The sequence below is a fragment of the Megascapheus bottae genome, chromosome 1 (genome assembly GCF_031878675.1).
Source record: "Megascapheus bottae isolate mThoBot1 chromosome 1, mThoBot2.hap1, whole genome shotgun sequence".
Classification (NCBI taxonomy): domain Eukaryota; kingdom Metazoa; phylum Chordata; class Mammalia; order Rodentia; family Geomyidae; genus Megascapheus; species Megascapheus bottae.
This window is the reverse complement of record NC_143509.1, coordinates 21,544,883-21,563,260: the sequence shown is the minus strand read 5'-3', so window position 1 is coordinate 21,563,260 and position 18,378 is coordinate 21,544,883. Positions and strand designations below refer to the sequence as shown.

Genomic DNA, 18,378 nt, shown 5'->3' with positions numbered 1-18,378 from the left:
TAGTGATTGTCTTACCCAGGCCTTCCATGTTGCTGACATTTAAGGATTGAGCCCTCACCCCTGGTTTGTTTGTTGAGATGAAGGTGTCATTCATTGTTTTTCAACCAGAAGCAGAAGGATTAGATCTGAGGATCATGGCTCAAAGCCAGTCTCCTCAGGAAAGTTGGTGAAACTCACCTTTCCTCTCTCCCAACTCCACCCCATCTCTCCCATTTACCTGGTTTTCACATATGCATACAACATTACGACTTTATTCACCACCTGTATCCAAATGGAGTGATAGGATCTTTTCCATGTGGAAGTTATGTATACATTTGTTTTTTTGAAAAAGAAGATGTGTTTTAGCTGTGTGTGTGTATCTATATTGACATTCACCTACAGAACGAAAGTAGATGCACACATTGTAGATGCTGTCCCAGGGAAGTTGGTTAGAAGTAGGCCTGGTCTTTGCTGCCCCATGGCCTGCAGAGGGTGTGTGAACCCAGAGTCCTGTGACAGTGGAGCTCAGGGTGTGGGGTGCTGAGTGAGATATGAACACGGAGCCTTAGAGAGCAGGCTGCAGACTGCAGGTGATCAGGATGGCTCCAAGTTTTACACAGAGTTGCAGAAAATTTGGGTGATTATTGGTTGAATTATTTGCTTTCAATACTGTGCTTCTGGTTACTTGGATATACTAAAATCAACAAGATGCAAATAAGAGGATAAGAAGATAAGAAGATGTTCTATTTGCTTGCCATAGGAACAAGTATAAAGCCATGGCACCTATATAAAGTGAATTTTGATTGTAAACCTTCAGCAATTAAATATGAAAAAGTACTTTATGAGATTTAAAGATGTGCAACACTTAAGGATATTACTTCATGAGAGCAGATGCTAACTTTATAAACCAAACTAGTAGAAATACATAGAAATGGTTTTTACTTAGTAGTAGTAACTTTTGACTCACTGTAAGGGCAAAAGATGATATAAAATTATTTTTCCCTTGGGTTTGTTTGGTTTCTCTAAACAAATATCCTACATTTAAATCTCCTGTCTTCAGAAATGCTCAAGAACTGCGAATGGAGAAAATACAGTTAGAATTGGAGAATGAAGATATGAAAAGGAAATTCCAAGAATTTCAATCCACAAAAAGCAAAGAAAAGGAAGACACACAGTGAGTGAAAGTTTTAGAGCCATGAGAAATGAGAGGAATAAATCAAATCTTTCTTAGGATGTTAATTTAACTGTGCTTTACAGTAACTGTGCTAATTACCCTTGCTAATTCAGCTGAATTATGTAAAAAACTAGTTTAAGAGCTATGAATATTGTAGCACAATATTTAGTGTAGGGATAGCATAATTTCCTCTGATAAATGGGAATATTGGATTTCACTCTCTGGCTTCCCACGTTTTCAAACCCACTGTTTGGTAAAATCTCTATGGCTTTCATTTTTTCTAAATGTTATGTGGGCTTATTCCTTCATGTTTCCCTTCTTACATCAAATTAGATGGATTGTGGTCCAGAATATTTAAGACAACAATGCTCATTTCCTTAACTCTCAGAATATTGTTATCAGCAGCGCTTTATGTTAGGGCAGCTTTATTTACTATAGTTTTCATTTACCTACACCAGAATCAGTAGACTCTATGAGCAGATTTGAAGTTCTTTTAGCAAATACTATGTAATTGTCATTTTGTTAGTGAATACCTCAAATGTCACACTTGAATATAGGTTTTGATTTATGTGAGAGGTAAAAGAATCAACTGAGCATTTTTACTATAAAAATGATTTACAAAACTATTTGAAGTCCATCGGGACTGACCGATGGCAGCGTGAGGGAAATGGTACCCTTCTCATCCCATTTTTCTAAATTTTGAGAAATATAATTTATATCATTATGGTGCTTAATAAACTTATATCTTACTCCATATGTTCATATCTTGCTGTGTTGCTTAATGGATATTGGCAAACACTAACTTACCTCATTTTCTTGGGTCTAGTTTCCATAGTTTGTGATTATTCTGTGTGTGTGTGTGTGTGTGTGTGTGTGTGTGTGTGTGTGTGTGTGTGTGTTCCAGTCCTAGGGTTTGAACTCTGGGACTTGGTGATGTTCTTGAGCTTTTGTGTTCAAGCTTAGTTCTCTACCACTTGAGCCATACCTCTACTTCAGCTTTTTTGGTGGTTAATTGGAAATAAAAGATTCATGGATTTTCCTGCCCAGGCTAGCTTTGAACTGATATCCAGCCTCCCTAGTAACGAGGACTACAGGCATGAACCACCAACACCCAGCTCAACACGAATTTTTGCTTACATGCAAGGACATTTATGGGATAAACATGTTCCTTGGTAAAGTTAAATTAAGTGGCATGCACATCTTATACTGTGATCAACACTGAAAAGTTGTCTTCTAAATAGCCTTCAAAGATTTATAATGGCTTATGCAATAGGAGAGATAATGCTTCAAGTACATTTACGGATAGTAAATATCACTATCCCCCTTGCATATTAAATGTACTTTTGTTTTGTTCTCAAAGTCAAGACGATGAGTTGTAATCCATTATGATTTGAAAAGTACCTTCTGAACAATGTCAATCCCAATTTGTTGATTATATTATCAGTGATAAGTATTTTTAGAATCCACTTATTCCAAAAGATTGCACGACACACATACTCTCCCTTTATAAACAAAGTATTGTTTTCTTCAAGGTGTCTCATGGTATCTGTCATCTGGGAAGATAAAGTTTGATGTTTGACTTTACAAAAAATTATAACATTAGTCTGTGAGTTAGAATAACTCCCCAAGATGAATTTTCCTTCATGCCAGAAACCTGTGTCTTTTTTTAATGTTTTTTTTTTTTCCAGAAACACATTCTAAAGCTTGACTGAGCTTTTAGAATAGTTACATTCTTTGCTAAGGTCACACAGAAGGCAATGTCATAGCCAAAATGAGAACCTGCCACTCAATGGGCAAGGAGCTAGAAGCCCAGTGTTCTAATTTAGGATTTATTATTTATTAAGTATATGACATTGGCTAGGTTGTCTCATTACTTTTTAAATGAAAATTGGGCTCTTTCTGCTGTTACTCTCAGAAAAATTCTGTGAAGCTCAGCTAAAAATTACTTTGCAAGTGGTGAAAGTAAACATTGGCTCCTTTTGCCCCATGTCATTTCTTAAAGTCGGAACAGCTATTAAGTCTTTAGAAGACATTCATCAAGGAACAGATCTGTTGACTATTTGAGGGTGGGGTGGAGTGGGGTTTGTTTGGCTGCCTTCTTCTCTTTGCATTTGTAGATGCTTAGTTTTTTTTAAATTGTATTGTATTGTTGGGGTAATGTATAGAGAGGTTACAGTTACATTTGTCAGGTAGTGGATGCATTACTTCTTGAACATTGAGAAGGGGTATCAATGGATGATTAGTTTGTAAAACTGTGTAAATTGCTGTAAAGTTTCCTATTAATCTGTAAGATTATCTCTAGGCCTTCTAAATGTCAAAATCAGGAATTACTCATCTATGTGTAGAGATTGCCTTTTATTCAGTTCTCTGTAAATATCACATGCAAAATCACATTTCAAAATTATGATATTAGGTCAATATTGGTATTTTGCTTTCCTTTTGTGGTGGTTTGTTACACATTACCATCTGAATTTCTATTCCCTGAAACCGAGAAAATGTATTTGTTTTCATTACAAGGAGAAATGTTTCAGTAATCACATTTTCTTTTGTTTTATGTCTGTTGAAGGTCAAGTGGATATCACTGGAAGTCTGGAAAAGTGGGTAGATTGGGCAATCAGTCACACGCAGTGTCACAAAATAAAGGAAATGCAATTAAGGTAAGGGGATACTATTTGATTACTAGGCAGTTTGCAAACCAAGGGGGATATAAATTATTTTTCATGGTTTGCATTTTCTTCCATACTTGGGAATCCATTATTCTTTTTTAACAACTTCCCAGAGTATTAGATGTTTAAATTTATTTTTGTCAGTTAATATGCAGCTTTCATTATTCCAATATTTTTTTGATTTTTTTTTGCCAGTCCTGGAGTTTGAATTCAGAGCCTGAGCATTGTCCTTGGGCTTTTTCCTCAAGGCTAGCACTCTGCTACTTGAACCACCATTTCTGGCTTTTTCTATGCATGTGGTACTGAGGAAGTGAATGTGTGTCTTTGTGCATGCTAGGCAAGCACTGTACCACTAGGCGAAACTCCGGCCCCAATATATTTTTGATTTTCACCTATAAAATTGATTTGGACTTTTCCCCCAAATCCAAACAGAAAAAAATTTCCATTAAATTGAATTCTGGTTTAAAATATGTAAAAGAACACTACATAGTGAAAGCAAATGTGAATTAGTCTAACAAATTATAGGCTTTATTCCTAACTTTGTATCATTTCATATATGCACAGTTCTTTCATATCCTGAGTGAAATATAATTATTCACATAGTGTTGTCTCCATGGGTGATATGAAAGAGAAAATTGCCTCTCAGTTTTTTTTTTTTGCCAGTTCTGGGCTTGAGTTCAGGGCATGAATCCTGTCCTTAGACTTTCTCAAGGCTAGAGCTCTACCACTTGAGCCTCAGCTTTTTTCTATGTATGTGGTACTGAGGAATTGAACCCCGGTCTTTGTATATGCTAGGCAAGCACTCTACCACTAGGCCAAACTCCCGGCCCCTGCCTCTCAGTTTTGAGCTATGCATTTGCGTTATCATTACTGTATATTGTAAATGATAATATTGCATTTTATTTAAGATGAACACAAGCTAAAGGGTATTTATAGACTGAGTTTCTGATTTCTTGAGTGCAAGGCTTTGAAGTTTTAACTTATATACACACACATACCTATTTATAACTAAAATTTGTTGTGTCAACTCAAACCTAGAAACTTATTTGGCACTTCTAAATATCTCAGTATCAAAAGAAGTGGTTTATTTTATAGAGTCATTCTCTTAATGAGGTGTGTTTTTATTAGCTTTTGGAGGAGTGGTCCATGTTTGAGATATAGTTATAAATGTAATTTTTTAGAATGGGGAAATGAACTACTTTAAAGGAAATAGAGGAGGGATTGAATTTGTTGAGGTGTCAGACATCGGTGTGGTTTTTGAGAAGTTGACTTATTAAAAGACTTATTAAAAGATTTTTTTTCTCTGAAGTGAGAATGGTGGAACAAAAATGTATATATATATATATGCATATTCTCTACATAAAACGTATATCTATCTATCTATCTATCTATCTATCTATCTATCTATCTATCTATCTATCACCTACTTATCTACCTATCTGTCGAGGTTATAACAGGGCATGAAATTACATGACATGACAAGACATGAAAGTTGTAACAGGACGGTGTAGCAGCATTCTCAGTAAATTCAGAGCTGGGAGGGAGGCAGGAAAGGCCTGGAAAGAACCAGAGGATCACTGTGGGCATCTGGCTTGGGGGCTGGCAGTCTGCTGGAGGTACCCAGTTTGGCTTTTTGGGAAGCCCAGGATGTTATTTCATCAAAGTTGTCTGTGGCCAGGGCGGTCGGGGGGCGGGAAAGGAGGTGGGGGAGGGAGGTTTGCAGTAAGAAGCTGAGCTGGGCAGTGAGCAGCCTGAGGGCCAGGTTTGGTCACAATGGGGCTGGAGGGCGCGGAGGAGGCACGCAGGGGCTGCCCACCGCAGCTTGGCAGAGGCCTGCACCCCAGGATGCGGGGAGAGCGTGGGCCGTGAGGAGCACTGGACATCTGATGGTGGAGGCTGGGGTCTGCGCAGAGGCCTCAGGGCAGGGCGAGGACCACGTGAAGCCGGCCTGGCCGGAGGATGAGAGCCGGGCGCCCAGTGCTCCCTGGCTGCTGGAGGCGGACGCGACTTGGTGAGGCCAGGAGGGCAGAGGCCTCGCTAAGGAGGACTTTTGGGTGAACTGGTTTTGAAGGGAGGCCTCAGCGTCCCATGTCGGTGAATCAACACTTGATGTGGCTCCATGGAACCGCAGGGCAGCCCAGATCCCAGCGAGGCCCCTCTGCAGTGTCCAGGACGCAGCTCCTTCCCACGGATTGATTCTGCCCTTCCACAGGGTCTGGTGGTTTGCTGTGTGTGTGTGTGTGTGTGTGTGTGTGTGTGTGTGTGTAACGTTGATCTAACCCCAGTCCAACACCCAGCCTTTCCTGAAAGAGACACATTACCAGTTGAACAAGGAGGAGATTCTCCACCCCTCTACCTCCTCACAGCAGCCTCTAGCTGCTTGCTCACTCAATTATTGCCAGGCAATTTGAATAAATTGAAACAAATCTGACTCCATTCACAGAATGGGAAAATCATGATAAGGGGGGAAAATAGGTTTCTTTAATAACTGTTGTATTTTGCTTTCATTTATCTGTCCGGTTCTGTTCAAGGAGCTTAGAACCCCGGCCACACCGGCAATCCAGATGTGTCATTAAGGGAGTCATGTGGCACAATTTGGCTATGAAATAAAATGAGATTAAATTCTCCATCACTGGGATTATGTTTTTAAAAAATGAAAAGTGTGAGTCCTTGATTACTTGCATCTCATTTTCTTTTCTGCTGTGTGTGGTGTGGAAAGCATCTGAGCAGCTATTTCACAGGATGTGGACAATAAGAATCATTTGAAGCAAAACCACAGAGAATAATTAGGCTTCACTGTTCAGAGATGACTACAGTCAGTACAGCCAGAGATAGAGAGGCTGCCATTCAGAACCTCGTAGACAAATTGGGCAATTGAGCACACACATTGCAAATTGAAAACGTGTGTGAATTGACCGTGCCTGTATCAATGCACCCCATATCTCTGCTCATTTGTGGCTTTGAAATGTTGGTCTTAACAAGACCAGGGAGGACACATTCAGCTGGCAGGTCTGTTTGATTTCCTAAAATGCTAAGATCCGAGGATTTTAAATGATTATTTTAAATACCTAGAAATGAAACTTCTTTTCATGTCGATATGTATAATCATATACATGTATATGTATATATATATGTGTGTGTGTGTATGTATTACTAGAGGAAAGTCAGAGCTCATAAGTAATATACTCTAAGGTGAAGGCCATGATGTTAAAACATGTGATTCTTCAAATTCGGCAGAAAAGAGAATAAACCTGATTCCTATAGTTGTGCAAGCAGAATAGCTCAGTCAGAGCTCTGCTTAGTCAGTCTGTACAAATATTGGACTTTGTGTGCTTTCCAAAGAACAGAAATGAAAAGGGTTCACTCAGCCCTACAGCATTGTGAATGCAGGCACTGTTTTGATTTTTTTTGGGGGGTGGGTCATAGGGCTTGAACTCAGCCTGGAGCTTTTCAGCTCAAGACTACCGCCCTACCCCTGGGCCTAGGTGTTGTCCCAGAGCTCTTCAAGGCTACCACCCTACCACAGAGCCAAGCCCCATTTCTTATTTTCTAGAGATTGATTGGAGATAAGAGTCTCAGGTCCTTTTGTGCCCTGGCTGGCTCTGAACCCTGGTTCTCAGATCTCATCCTCCTGAGTAGCTAGGATTACAGGCATGATCATGTGTAATGGTTCTTTTTTTTAAAGATTTCCAGTACGTGTTTTAAAAATTGGTATATATACATATTGTATTTATATTTCCTTTCACTTTTCAATCAAATTTTAATTAAGTTTACATGTACTTTAGTAATGATCTCTTACTAGTTTTGTATTATTCTTTCACAAATTTTTGCCCAAGGTATACCTCAATGCCACAATTTTCTTATGATTTTGTTAGCCATTTAATTAACATTTCTTTAAACAGGAGAATCTATATCTAACAAATAAAATCTATTTCATTCACAGTTTCCTGGTGGAAAACTGAAATTGAAATTACTGAAGGACGAGATTCAAGGCAAGCAGTTTGTGGCTGTGTTACTACATGAGAAGGATGCTGTTCATCTTCTTTCTGTTTCTTCCAAATTACATGCAGATTAAAGTGAACCTACTCTGCATAGCATAAGGAGCCTTACCCACCACCTTAACTCCCTCAGTCCCTATCTTTCATGACCAGGCATGACTCAGGACCTCTAGTTCTCATCCAGCTTTATTACTTACAGCTAGATGGTGTTCCAGTGCAACTTTTTGGTGGTTAATGGGAGCTAGAATCTCTGTAACATTTTATTTTTTATACCAGCTAGCTTCTATTGGAAATCATCAGTACTCAGCAACCTAGCTAGGATTAAAGGTATGAGCCACCCACACCAGTGACTTTTTGATTTTCAAACTAAGTTTTATTCATTTTTTGGAGCTTTTGTTATATGGCAAAAATGCCAACTGACAATATAGTTGTAAAAATAACACATTTTTACAGGTTCATATCGAAAGATTGCTTTATATTTAATACTTTAATTTGATTGTTTTTTGCCAGTCCTGGGGCTTGAACTCAAGGCCTAGTTAGTGTCCTTTGGCTTTTTCAAGGCTAGCACTCTATCACTTGAGCCACAAGCCCATTTCCAGATTTTTCTGTGTGTGCTGGACTGAGAAATTGAACCCAGGTCTTCATGCCCTCTAGGCAAGCACTCTACCACTAGGTCACACTCCCGGCCTGATTTGAAATTGTAAAGAAACACAGATCATGGTTTTGAACTGATAGTAATTCCAAAGAAAATAAACTATTTTTCCTGGAGGATAAACAGATTTGAATTTAAATGAATTGCATAGTTTGGTATAATGAGTTATAGAAATATTAATATAAATATAGAAATATGTATATAAATATGCTATAAATATACAATGTTTCATGTATTTTTGTATGAATGCATATGCATATATGTATATGTCCACATATATGTATTATTATATATGTATATAGCCTTTTCTTTACTTAAGTTTGACTCAGATATGGGAAAGCAGTGAAAGAATTCTCTCAAAGTGCTCTGTTCAATGCAGCATAGTTTTGATTGGTGGGTATGGTGGCTGCATGTGGTTTGGGCTCGTGAGCTCTCCAAGAAGGTGCTATAGGAATTGCAGTCAAATGATTAGATTTGACTACCTATCATTCTCACCAAGTAATAAATATTGGGGATTTTGAAATGTTTCCATTTTGTGACTTAATCAGAAAACTAAACATCACATTTAAAAGTGATTAGTCTGTCTGGGCCAGGAGTTTGGCCTAGTGGTAGAGTGCTTGCCTAGCATGCACGAAGACCTGGGTTCGATTCCTCGGTACCACATACATAGAAAAAAAGCCGGAAGAGGTGCTGAGGCTCAAGTGGGTAAAGCTCTAGCCTTGAGAAAGTCCAAGGACAGTGCTCAGGCCTTGAGCTCAAGCCCAGGCCTGGCAAAAAAAAGTGATTAGTCTGATATACTTTTCCTTCCAGAGGTGGTGAGACAGCCAGTTAAGTACAACATGGCAAATTCTCCTGGAGTTGAAAAACCCAAGATAAAAGGGAAGATTTGTGGACAGTGTGAGAAAAAATCTGCTCTTCTAGTACGTACACTATGGTAAAAAATATGAAAGTTCCATGGCTTTACCCATCAGTCCCAATTTTATCTCCTTTCACAGCCATCTCTTACTCTCATTGTGATGATGTTCTTTCTAAATGGATATCTGCCCTTACTTGCTGAATTGCACTTTCTTTTCCCTCCCTCCTGCTCTCCCTCCCTCCTTTCCATCTTTTCTTTTTTGGTAGTGGTACTGGGGTTTAAACTTGGTGCCATGCACTTGATGCATTTAAATTCTTTGCTTAGCTGTTATTCTATAACTTGAACTATATCTCCACCCCAGCTATTGGTGGTTTTGTGGCAATAAAGTCTAGTGGAATTTCCTTATCTTCTTGGCCTTGTAAAGCAATCCTGTGAAGCCTGTAACATATCCAGGATTACAAGCGTGACTACTGGCACCAGCTTGCATCTTTCTATTCTTGTCTAAGGATCCCACTTTCCATAGTGACTTCTCTTCTTCCAGCCATGCCTGTTAGCCCAAGCATTCAGCCATGTCTACGTCTAGAGTCAAAATGCAAACTAAACAAGAACATTCTTTTAGCTTTCTAAGTCTCAGTCCTCTATTCTAATAAACTCCCCTGGGAAATGGGCTTTTCTTGCCTCCATCATATATTCTTCCTCTCATTCGTGATTCTTGTTAAGATGTGGTCTATGAAAAGTAAATGGATGCCTTTTGAAAGGCAAACAGGACCTGCTGGTCTGGTTTCAAATCACAGATTCAGTATGTCTGTTCTTTCACTTTATGTAGTTGGGTTGGTAGACCATAACACACACACACACACACACACACACACACACACCCCACCCCTTGGCCTTATTTACTCCATATGGTGATTAATCTGTGCTGTTAAATTTATTTGTAGTTTGTTCATTTATATTGCTAAGTACACTTCATGGTATTGCATTATTATACAGATTTTTTTGCTCCTATTATCTTAAAAGCTACTAAGTGAAATTGTAATAGAAGAGGTAAAATTTTTTCATTGATACAATATGTTGACCAGTCAAAGAATTGTGATAACTGGTAGCTTATGCTCCAAATCATAGCTACCCAAAAGCTGAGATCTGAGGCTTACAATTTGCAACCAGCCCACGCAGACAAAATCAAGACTCTTATGTTCAATGACTATAAAAGTAGTGGCTCAAGTGACAGAGCTCCAGTCAAGGGTGAAAATGTACAGCGAGAACTTGAGGCTCTGACAGTACTGACATACTTCCACTTCTAGCTTTTGGCTGGTTAATTTGAGATAAAAGTCTGATTTGTCTGCTTCAAAGTAGACTACTCAGTCTCCTGAGTAGCTAGAATTATAGACAGAAGCCTTTATACACTCAATCAGTTAATAACATTTGTTCAGGATTTTTTCATTTATATTTATTAAAGGTAAATTATTTGTTGTGACTAGTTTTGGTATTAGGCTACTGCTGTCCATGTAGGATGAATTTTTCTTTCTTTCTTTTTTTTGATTTTTTTTTTTACTTGGGATCTCTCTCTCTCTCTCTCTCTCTCTCTCTCTCTCTCTTTCTCTCTCTCTCTTTCAGTTGAGGTAGGCACTTCTTAAAAGCTATGGTACAAACAGTGTGTTGTAAATAAGGCTTGAATTTACTTTTTTTAAGAGAAAAAGTAAAGTAAGGCAAATGTCTCAGGTGGGTGATACATGCCTTGTCTGGAAAGCAGACAAGAGTGACAATAATATAACTTGTTTGCCTGAAAACAGTTACTACAGTGGCTGGAATTTAGGTCCTAATTATTCCTGAAGAATTTTATTCATTTTATTTTTATATGCAGCACATGCTATGGCCTATCTTAATTATGAAACGAGATTTCACTATGACATTTTCACATAATCATATATATTTACTTTAAATCACAGGCAGACCTCAATTACCCTTTCATTTCTTCATTCCATTTGCTTTTTTGTTTTCATTTTGTGCTGGCATTAAGGCTTGAACACAGGGCCTCATGCCCTTTGCTTGATTTATTTATTATTTTTGTCACAAGTGAAATGCTACCTCTTGAGTCACACCTGCAGTCTAGATTTTTGCTGGTTATTGTTCTTTCAGATTTTTTGCTTTAGCTGACTTTGATTTAAAACTCTCGGATCTCAGCATCCAGAGTAGTGAGGATTACAGACGGCGTCACTTGCACCCAGATCCATTCTCTTTCCTTACAAAAACACATATGTTTTTTTTTTCCATTGTTGTTGTCTTGGTTTTTTTTTTGAGCTGAGATGTAAACAAAGTTCATTAATGCAATAAACAAGGTAAAATGTATGTCAGGCTGAAGTAAAGCACGGTCGTGTTACATTATCTTTGGTTCTTAGCTTCTAGCATTGCTAGTATTACTTCTAGTATTGTGGAGTGGCTAGTAGGAATTTATTTTCTTTTCCTCACCTTCCTTGGAGAGAAATAGCACAGAGGAAATCAGAGTTAAAAATTTGTGTTTTGAAAGCTGTTCTTCCAATTAATAAATTGCAAATTACAATTCTATCAAGGTTTTCTCATTTCTAAAAAAGATCATAAGATCAAAATCAATCTATTTTGAAAAGTTAATCATAATGAGCTAACATGTCTGAAGTACTTGGCATGGCTGTGTTATGTACACTCTAGGGTGCTAAGTCACATGGCTTAGTGACAGAAGGTCATGTTTTGCTAGCTGAGATAAATTTCAAATATTCTTAGCTGCTTATCTTTTAAAGAAATTGAAGTGGCTTTAGGCTATTTCTATGCACCCAAAGTGAAAGTAATAAGACTCCATACTAATTTGGCCTGCACAGAAAATTTGAAATCAAATGGATTTGAAGGCATTGTACAAACTCTTTGGCCTTCATTAGGTCAGCAAAGCACTCGTTAACACTGGGCTCCGTGTTTCATTCCTTAAGATGTGTTGGTGTTGGGAATGCATCCTTCTCAATGTATTTTTGTGTTTTCCTGCCAGTGGTACAAGCTGCTTAAGATCTTTCCATTTCACAGTCATTTGAACTCCATTGAAATCCAAATATGCTTCTATAACCAGACATGGGAGAAAGCTTACTCTGCAACTCTAGTGTTGATCTTCCAGCCTACAAAGATTTGCTTGGTTTACTTTCATTTAAGATCTCTTAACAAATACTTGCCTTAGAATTATATGCTGGAATGCATTTTATATTACACAGTACAATAGAAATGGCCAAATGAGAGAAGTTCACTGAAAATTCAAAGGTATCTTAAAGTATAGTGATGCAGAACACGTTTAGAAATCTATTTAATGTAATATATTACCATTTAATTAGAGATTTAAAATTATGCAACTAGGATGATGTTATAATTTTCTCAAGACACTGTAGCTCTTCAAATGAGATCACAGAGAGTTCCCACACTAGAGATGTTTAATTTTCCTCTAGTTAACTAATAGATCCAGTTTTGTACAGTTAATCACATTTGAAAAATATCCGTTAGGCTGGTAAATATTAGGCCATTAAGTTATTTGAAATATTAAATTTTACTTTAAGCAGGTTTTATCAAGATTTTCCAGTAAGTGGTTAGTACTATAATTAATAGTCAGAGGTTGAATTAATGATTATTAATGTATCTTGTGGTTGAAAGTTTGAGGTTTAAGTGCGAGGAGGGTTCAATTTCCGTCTCTACCACTATGTTGGCATGGGCGACTGTGGACAAATTCTCAGTTACTGTGTTCTTTTTTAGCTTTAATGCACAATGAGGAGATGCAATCACTCATCTAACCTTACAGGGCTGTTGTGAAGACTAAGCCTCTAGAACACTGAGTGGTTATTCATTAGAAGTTGGGGATAGGCCAGGTTCCAGTGACTCATACCTGTAATATTAGCTTCTCAGAAGCCTGAGATCTGAGGATCATGGTTCAGAACCAGCTCAAGGGGAAAAGTCCACAAGACTCTTATCTCCAATTAAATACCAAAAAGCTTGACATGGAGCTGTTTTCAAGTGGCAGAGAGCTAATCATGAGCAAAAGCACTCAGCATGGTCACTTCAGGCCTTGAATTTAAGCCCAAGGACCAGCAGGAAAAAGGAAAGAAAAAGGAAAAAGAAAGAAAGGAAGGAATAGGAAGGGAAAGGAAAAGGAAAGAGAGAAAGAAAGACAGGAGGAAAGTTAGTTCAGGTTATTGCTGGTGCTATTTGATTTCAGCTCACCTTTGTTAGTTATGACTTAGTACATCTTTATTCTCTTTATGGTGCCATCCCAATCATTTATATTTGATTAACGTGTCTACCTGTTGAATATAACCAGGTCTTCACGTGAGGACTTTGGGTGTAAATTTAAAATTAGTTGGCTTATCATCTTCTGGGAGAGCTGGCAACTAGAAAACTGGGCATGGGTGGCTCCAGGTTGGAGGTCAGCCCACGAGGAAGTGTTCTTGAGACCCCATTTCAAGCTAGAGCTGAGCACAGTGGCACACACCTGCCATCTCAAGTCATGCAGGAATTGGAGACTGGGAGAAAAGAGACTCAGGCAGGGAAGTGCTCACCACTCCACCTTCACAGGCAATTTTATAGTTGAGTGACACATGATGTATCTAAGCAACAACAGAAGGCCAATAGTAGATAGGGACCCTAGCTCACATGGTGTCCAGTCAAACAAAACAACACCAAAACTGTTTGTTCAAAGTCATGCTGGAGTCTTAGCATGCCAGACTAGCAGGCTCAAAGCTTAGTTCAAGCCCTCTAGTTCTGCCCCAAATGAATGAGTTTTCTGTTGGGTTTAAAGTCAAAGTTTTTCTCTTTACTTGACACATCCCAGCACAAAAAGGAAATAGGGAGGAGAATTCTGCCGTCTGACTGGACATTGAAGAGGGGCATGGAGCCATGAGAGGCTTCTGACTCTCTCTCTCTCTCTCTCTCTCTCTCTCTCTCTCTCTCTCTCTCTCTCTCTCTCTCTCTCTCTCTCTCTCTCTCTCTCTCTCTTCCTTCCCCAAGCCCTCCTTCTAGTTTCTCCACATGACCACACACACTGGGAGATTAGCTCTGAGCCATTTCTCTGCTCTTTATTGTGTTGGCAGTGTAGGGTTGCTACATAGTAGAAAAGCACACTGGTAACTTTATTTGTGGTTAAAAAAAAAAGAGGACCAGAAATTTGGCCTAGTGATAGAGTGCTTGCCTAGCATTCACAAAGACTTAGGTTTGATTTCTTGGGATCACACAAAAAAAACCAAACATGAGTGCTTATGTTTAAGTGGTAGATCTCTAGCCTTGGGAAAGTCCAAGGACAGTGCTCAGGCCCCGAGTTCAACCCTGGGACTAACAACAATAAAAGCATTTTCCTTTTTCCTACTTTCAGTCATCTTTGAACCAAATTTATAGTTATATTTCTCTAGTTCTCTTTTGAAGATCTTACACCTGAAAAAATGATTTGTGTCATTTAAAATTGCATTTTAACAACATAGAGAGCTGGGATGTCACTTCAGTAGTTAAAAACATTGTAGACATTGGAATACAGTTCTTTCAGTTCTTTGTTCCCCTTATATTTTCTTTGGAAATCTTTTAAAGAGTACTTTATAAACTGTTTTGTAAGAATTGATAAGTGACACGTTTCATAGAAGTGTCTGGTTATGTATTTTGTTTAAAATGAACTGTGTTATTTAAATGCCCACATACACCATGAAATAAGTCACTACAATAAATTATAAGAAATAAATAATTATGATTTTTTTTGACAGAGAGGTCATGACACTGTTTTAAAACTAGGCCGAGAAGCTGTAAAACTGCTGGTTGTTTTGTGTCATAACTAGAAACTATATGAAGCTACCTTGGGGGTACTACACATATTTTATGGATGTAATGAGTGTTTACATGTTAGTTGTACTGAAAGGTTGAAATATTTGTTTTGGTGGGAGCTGGTATGTGGGACACATGTACAATGATATTGCAGGTGAACTTTTCTCAAAATCGGACAGACATACTTTTAAAGATACATGTACCTCGTTCTTTTAAGGTATGCCTTGAATGTGGTGAAGACTATTGCACTGGCTGCTTTGCAAAAATTCACCAGAAGGGGGCACTCAAGCTCCACCGAACGACAGTTTTACAGGTAGGCCGCTCTACAACGTTTTACTGTAGTGTATTTATAATATGTTTCAACATAAAGGCATTTAAAACAGTATTGAGAATCCTGGATGATTTATATTCATTTCTAAAATTCTATTACGCACAGACAGTCGTGACATATATCTTAAACTTATTTAATTGAACACTAATCAAGATTGTATTTTGCTATTTAAACTGTTTTAGTATAGGTCCTAAAACACTTTGGCTTGATTAAAATCTTTAGATAATGCATTCTACCTGTACACCTGACATTTAAAATTGGGCAATTTTTCTATCCATTGTGGTTTTAAATGAACACATGGCTTATTTTGCAAATGATTTCTACCTAGTCTATTAGTAAAAATCTCCAGTTTCTTTTCATATATATTGTAAAGTATTTTGTCTTTGTCATTACATTTTGGCATATTAGAGAGCTGCCTCACCAACTTCTGCTTTGCTTTTCACATATCACGAACTTTTATTTGTTGCTATGCACTCATCTTTATTTTGCCTGTTTTTCTAACATAACTGAGTCTTTTAAATGACAGTCCAGTGGAAATCCTAAGCGTTCGACAATTGTTTCAGGGAGATAGTTGCATTTAGTGATGCATTGATTTGTCATTTATTTAATTCGTTTTTTTTCAATAATTTGCTTAACATGTATTCTCGAATGCCTTCTGGAAGCAGAATGACTTCATCGTGGCTATTTTGAGGCTCCTGTTCTTAGAAGCAGGTCTTCAAGACATAGATAAGCAGGGACAAGGACCTTGTAGAATGGGTTGAGGATTCTGGTACCCAGAGTAAGGGAGGTAACCACATCTACTTTTTTTTTATAATTTTTTATTGTAATTAATAAAAGGGTTACATGATATTTGCCAGATACAAGGTGCATTAATTCACATGCATTGATACCCTTTCACATGTCTTGGTACCCATCACCTTCCCCCCCACCCACCACCCACCCCCCGTCTTGGTTTTCCCCCCTTCCCTATCAAATTTCAAATATCCAAATACAAATAAATTCAATATATCAGATAACAAAGTGAGATACTATACCAATATGAGATAACCAAGGGACAGCAAAGGAGATGAGAGACAACATAGTACATTAAGGACAACAATCATTCATTATATGGCTTTTGTTTCACTATCCTGGAGGTCCTTTCAATTAGCTTCACATTATATGTCCTTATGTATCAAGATTTTGCTCTATTGCAAATCTCTGCTAGTAGAGCCCAAGGTTTCTACTGATTATGATGAATGAGGGAAACCATTGAGCATAAGTTCCTTTGAGTCTGGCTTACTTCACTTAATATGATTTTTTCTAAGTCTTCCCATTTCCTAACAAATGGGGTGATGTCATTTTTTCTGACAGCAGCATAGAATTCCATTGTGTACAAATACCACAACTTGTTGATCCACTCATCAACTGAGGGACATCTAGGTTGGTTCCATATCTTTGCTATGGTAAATAGTGCTGCAATGAACATTGTTGTGCTAGTGGGTTTAGTATGTCCTTGTTTCTGGGTGGTTGGGTAAATGCCAAGTAGTGGAATTGCTGGGTCATAGGGGAGTTCTATGTTTAGCCTTTTGAGGCACTGCCACACTGCTTTCCATAGTGGTTGAACGAGTTTACACTCCCACCAACAGTGTAGTAGTGATCCCTCCTGGCCACATCCCCTCCAGCATCTGTTGTCATTCGTTTTCCTGATCCTGGCCATTCTAGCTGGAGTGAGGTGGAATCTTAGAGTTGTTTTGATTTGCATTTCTTTTATGACCAGAGATGTTGAGCATTTCTTCATGTGTCTATAGGCCATTTTTGTTTCTTCTTCAGAGAAGACTCTCTTTAAGTCTTTGGCCCATTTTTTAATGGGATGGTTGTTACTTTTAGTTTTGGAGTGATTCAATTTTTTGAGTTGTTGATCTATTTTAGATATGAGGCCTTTGTCCGTTGTTTGGTTGGTGAAGATCTTCTCCCACTCTGTAGGCTTCCTATTTAATTTACTAGCTATGTCTTTTGCCATACAAAAGCTCTGCAGTTTAATGCAGTCCCACTTATCCAGCCTTTCTCTGATTTGTTGTGATTCTTGGTCCTTATTAAGAAAGTTTCGACCTGTGCCAAGGAGGCCTAGTGTATCTCCTATTCCTTCTTGTAAAGTTTTCAGTGTGTCAGCTTTTACCTCCAGGTCTTTGATCCATTTGGAGTTAATTCTAGTGCAAGGTGACAAAGAAGGATCCAGCTTTAGTTTTCTGCAGGTGCTTAACCAGTTCTGCCAGCACAACTTGTTGAAGAGGCTGTCTTTCTTCCATTCTATTTTTTTGGCTCCCTTGTCAAAGATTAGGTGGCCATAGGTCTGTTAACCACCTCTATTTTAAAAAGGATGCTTTGGGCTGGGAGTTTGGCCTAGTGGTAGAGTGCTTGCCTAGCATGCACGAAGACCAGGGTTCCATTCCTCGGTACCATATACATAGAAAAAACCAGAAATGGTGTTGAGGCTCAAGTGGTAGAGATTTGAGAAAGTCCAAGGACAGTGCTCAAACCCCTCAGTTCAAACCCCATGACTGGCAAAAAGAAAAATAAAAGAGTGCTTAGTAGATTTCAACCGTTACTAGTCTTCTCAGTAGAAATACTGAGAGCATTCCAGTAGGCTGATGACATAAACTATGGCCATCATAAAGCATCCGATATACCTAACTCAGGTACCAGAGCTGGGTATTAAGAGTCGTCATTCGGTATGTTCAGGGTCCAGGTAGGAATGGCAAAGGGGGACTAAGACATGGAAGACACGAACCTGTTTCCTTCCTCTTTTTTTTTCTTTTGAGGGGATTAAAATTGGATGATCCTATGAAATGAAAATATATCTTTATTAAAAATGAGTCTAGGGGGCTGGAAGATTGGCCTAGTGGTAGAGTGTTTGCCTCGCATGCATGAATGTGTG

The 18,378-nt window shown here is 38.3% G+C and overlaps 1 protein-coding gene across 4 annotated transcripts in view; it reads left to right on the top strand.

The window, feature by feature from the left end:
- Zbbx (zinc finger B-box domain containing) overlaps window positions 1-18,378 on the top strand; it is an 88,647-nt gene that overhangs the window by 11,449 nt on the left and 58,820 nt on the right. For 3 of the 4 annotated variants that reach the window (XM_090338521.1, XM_090338504.1, XM_090338514.1), the window contains exons 3-7: window positions 1,040-1,153; window positions 3,720-3,810; window positions 7,763-7,811; window positions 9,280-9,389; window positions 15,348-15,443. In XM_090338521.1, coding sequence (XP_090194647.1) covers window positions 1,040-1,153; window positions 3,720-3,810; window positions 7,763-7,811; window positions 9,280-9,389; window positions 15,348-15,443 — 460 coding nt within the window. Of the gene's footprint in view, window positions 1-1,039; window positions 1,154-3,719; window positions 3,811-5,653; window positions 5,831-7,762; window positions 7,812-9,279; window positions 9,390-15,347; window positions 15,444-18,378 lie in introns of those variants that run through there. The other variant, XM_090338531.1, reaches the window with a different exon arrangement.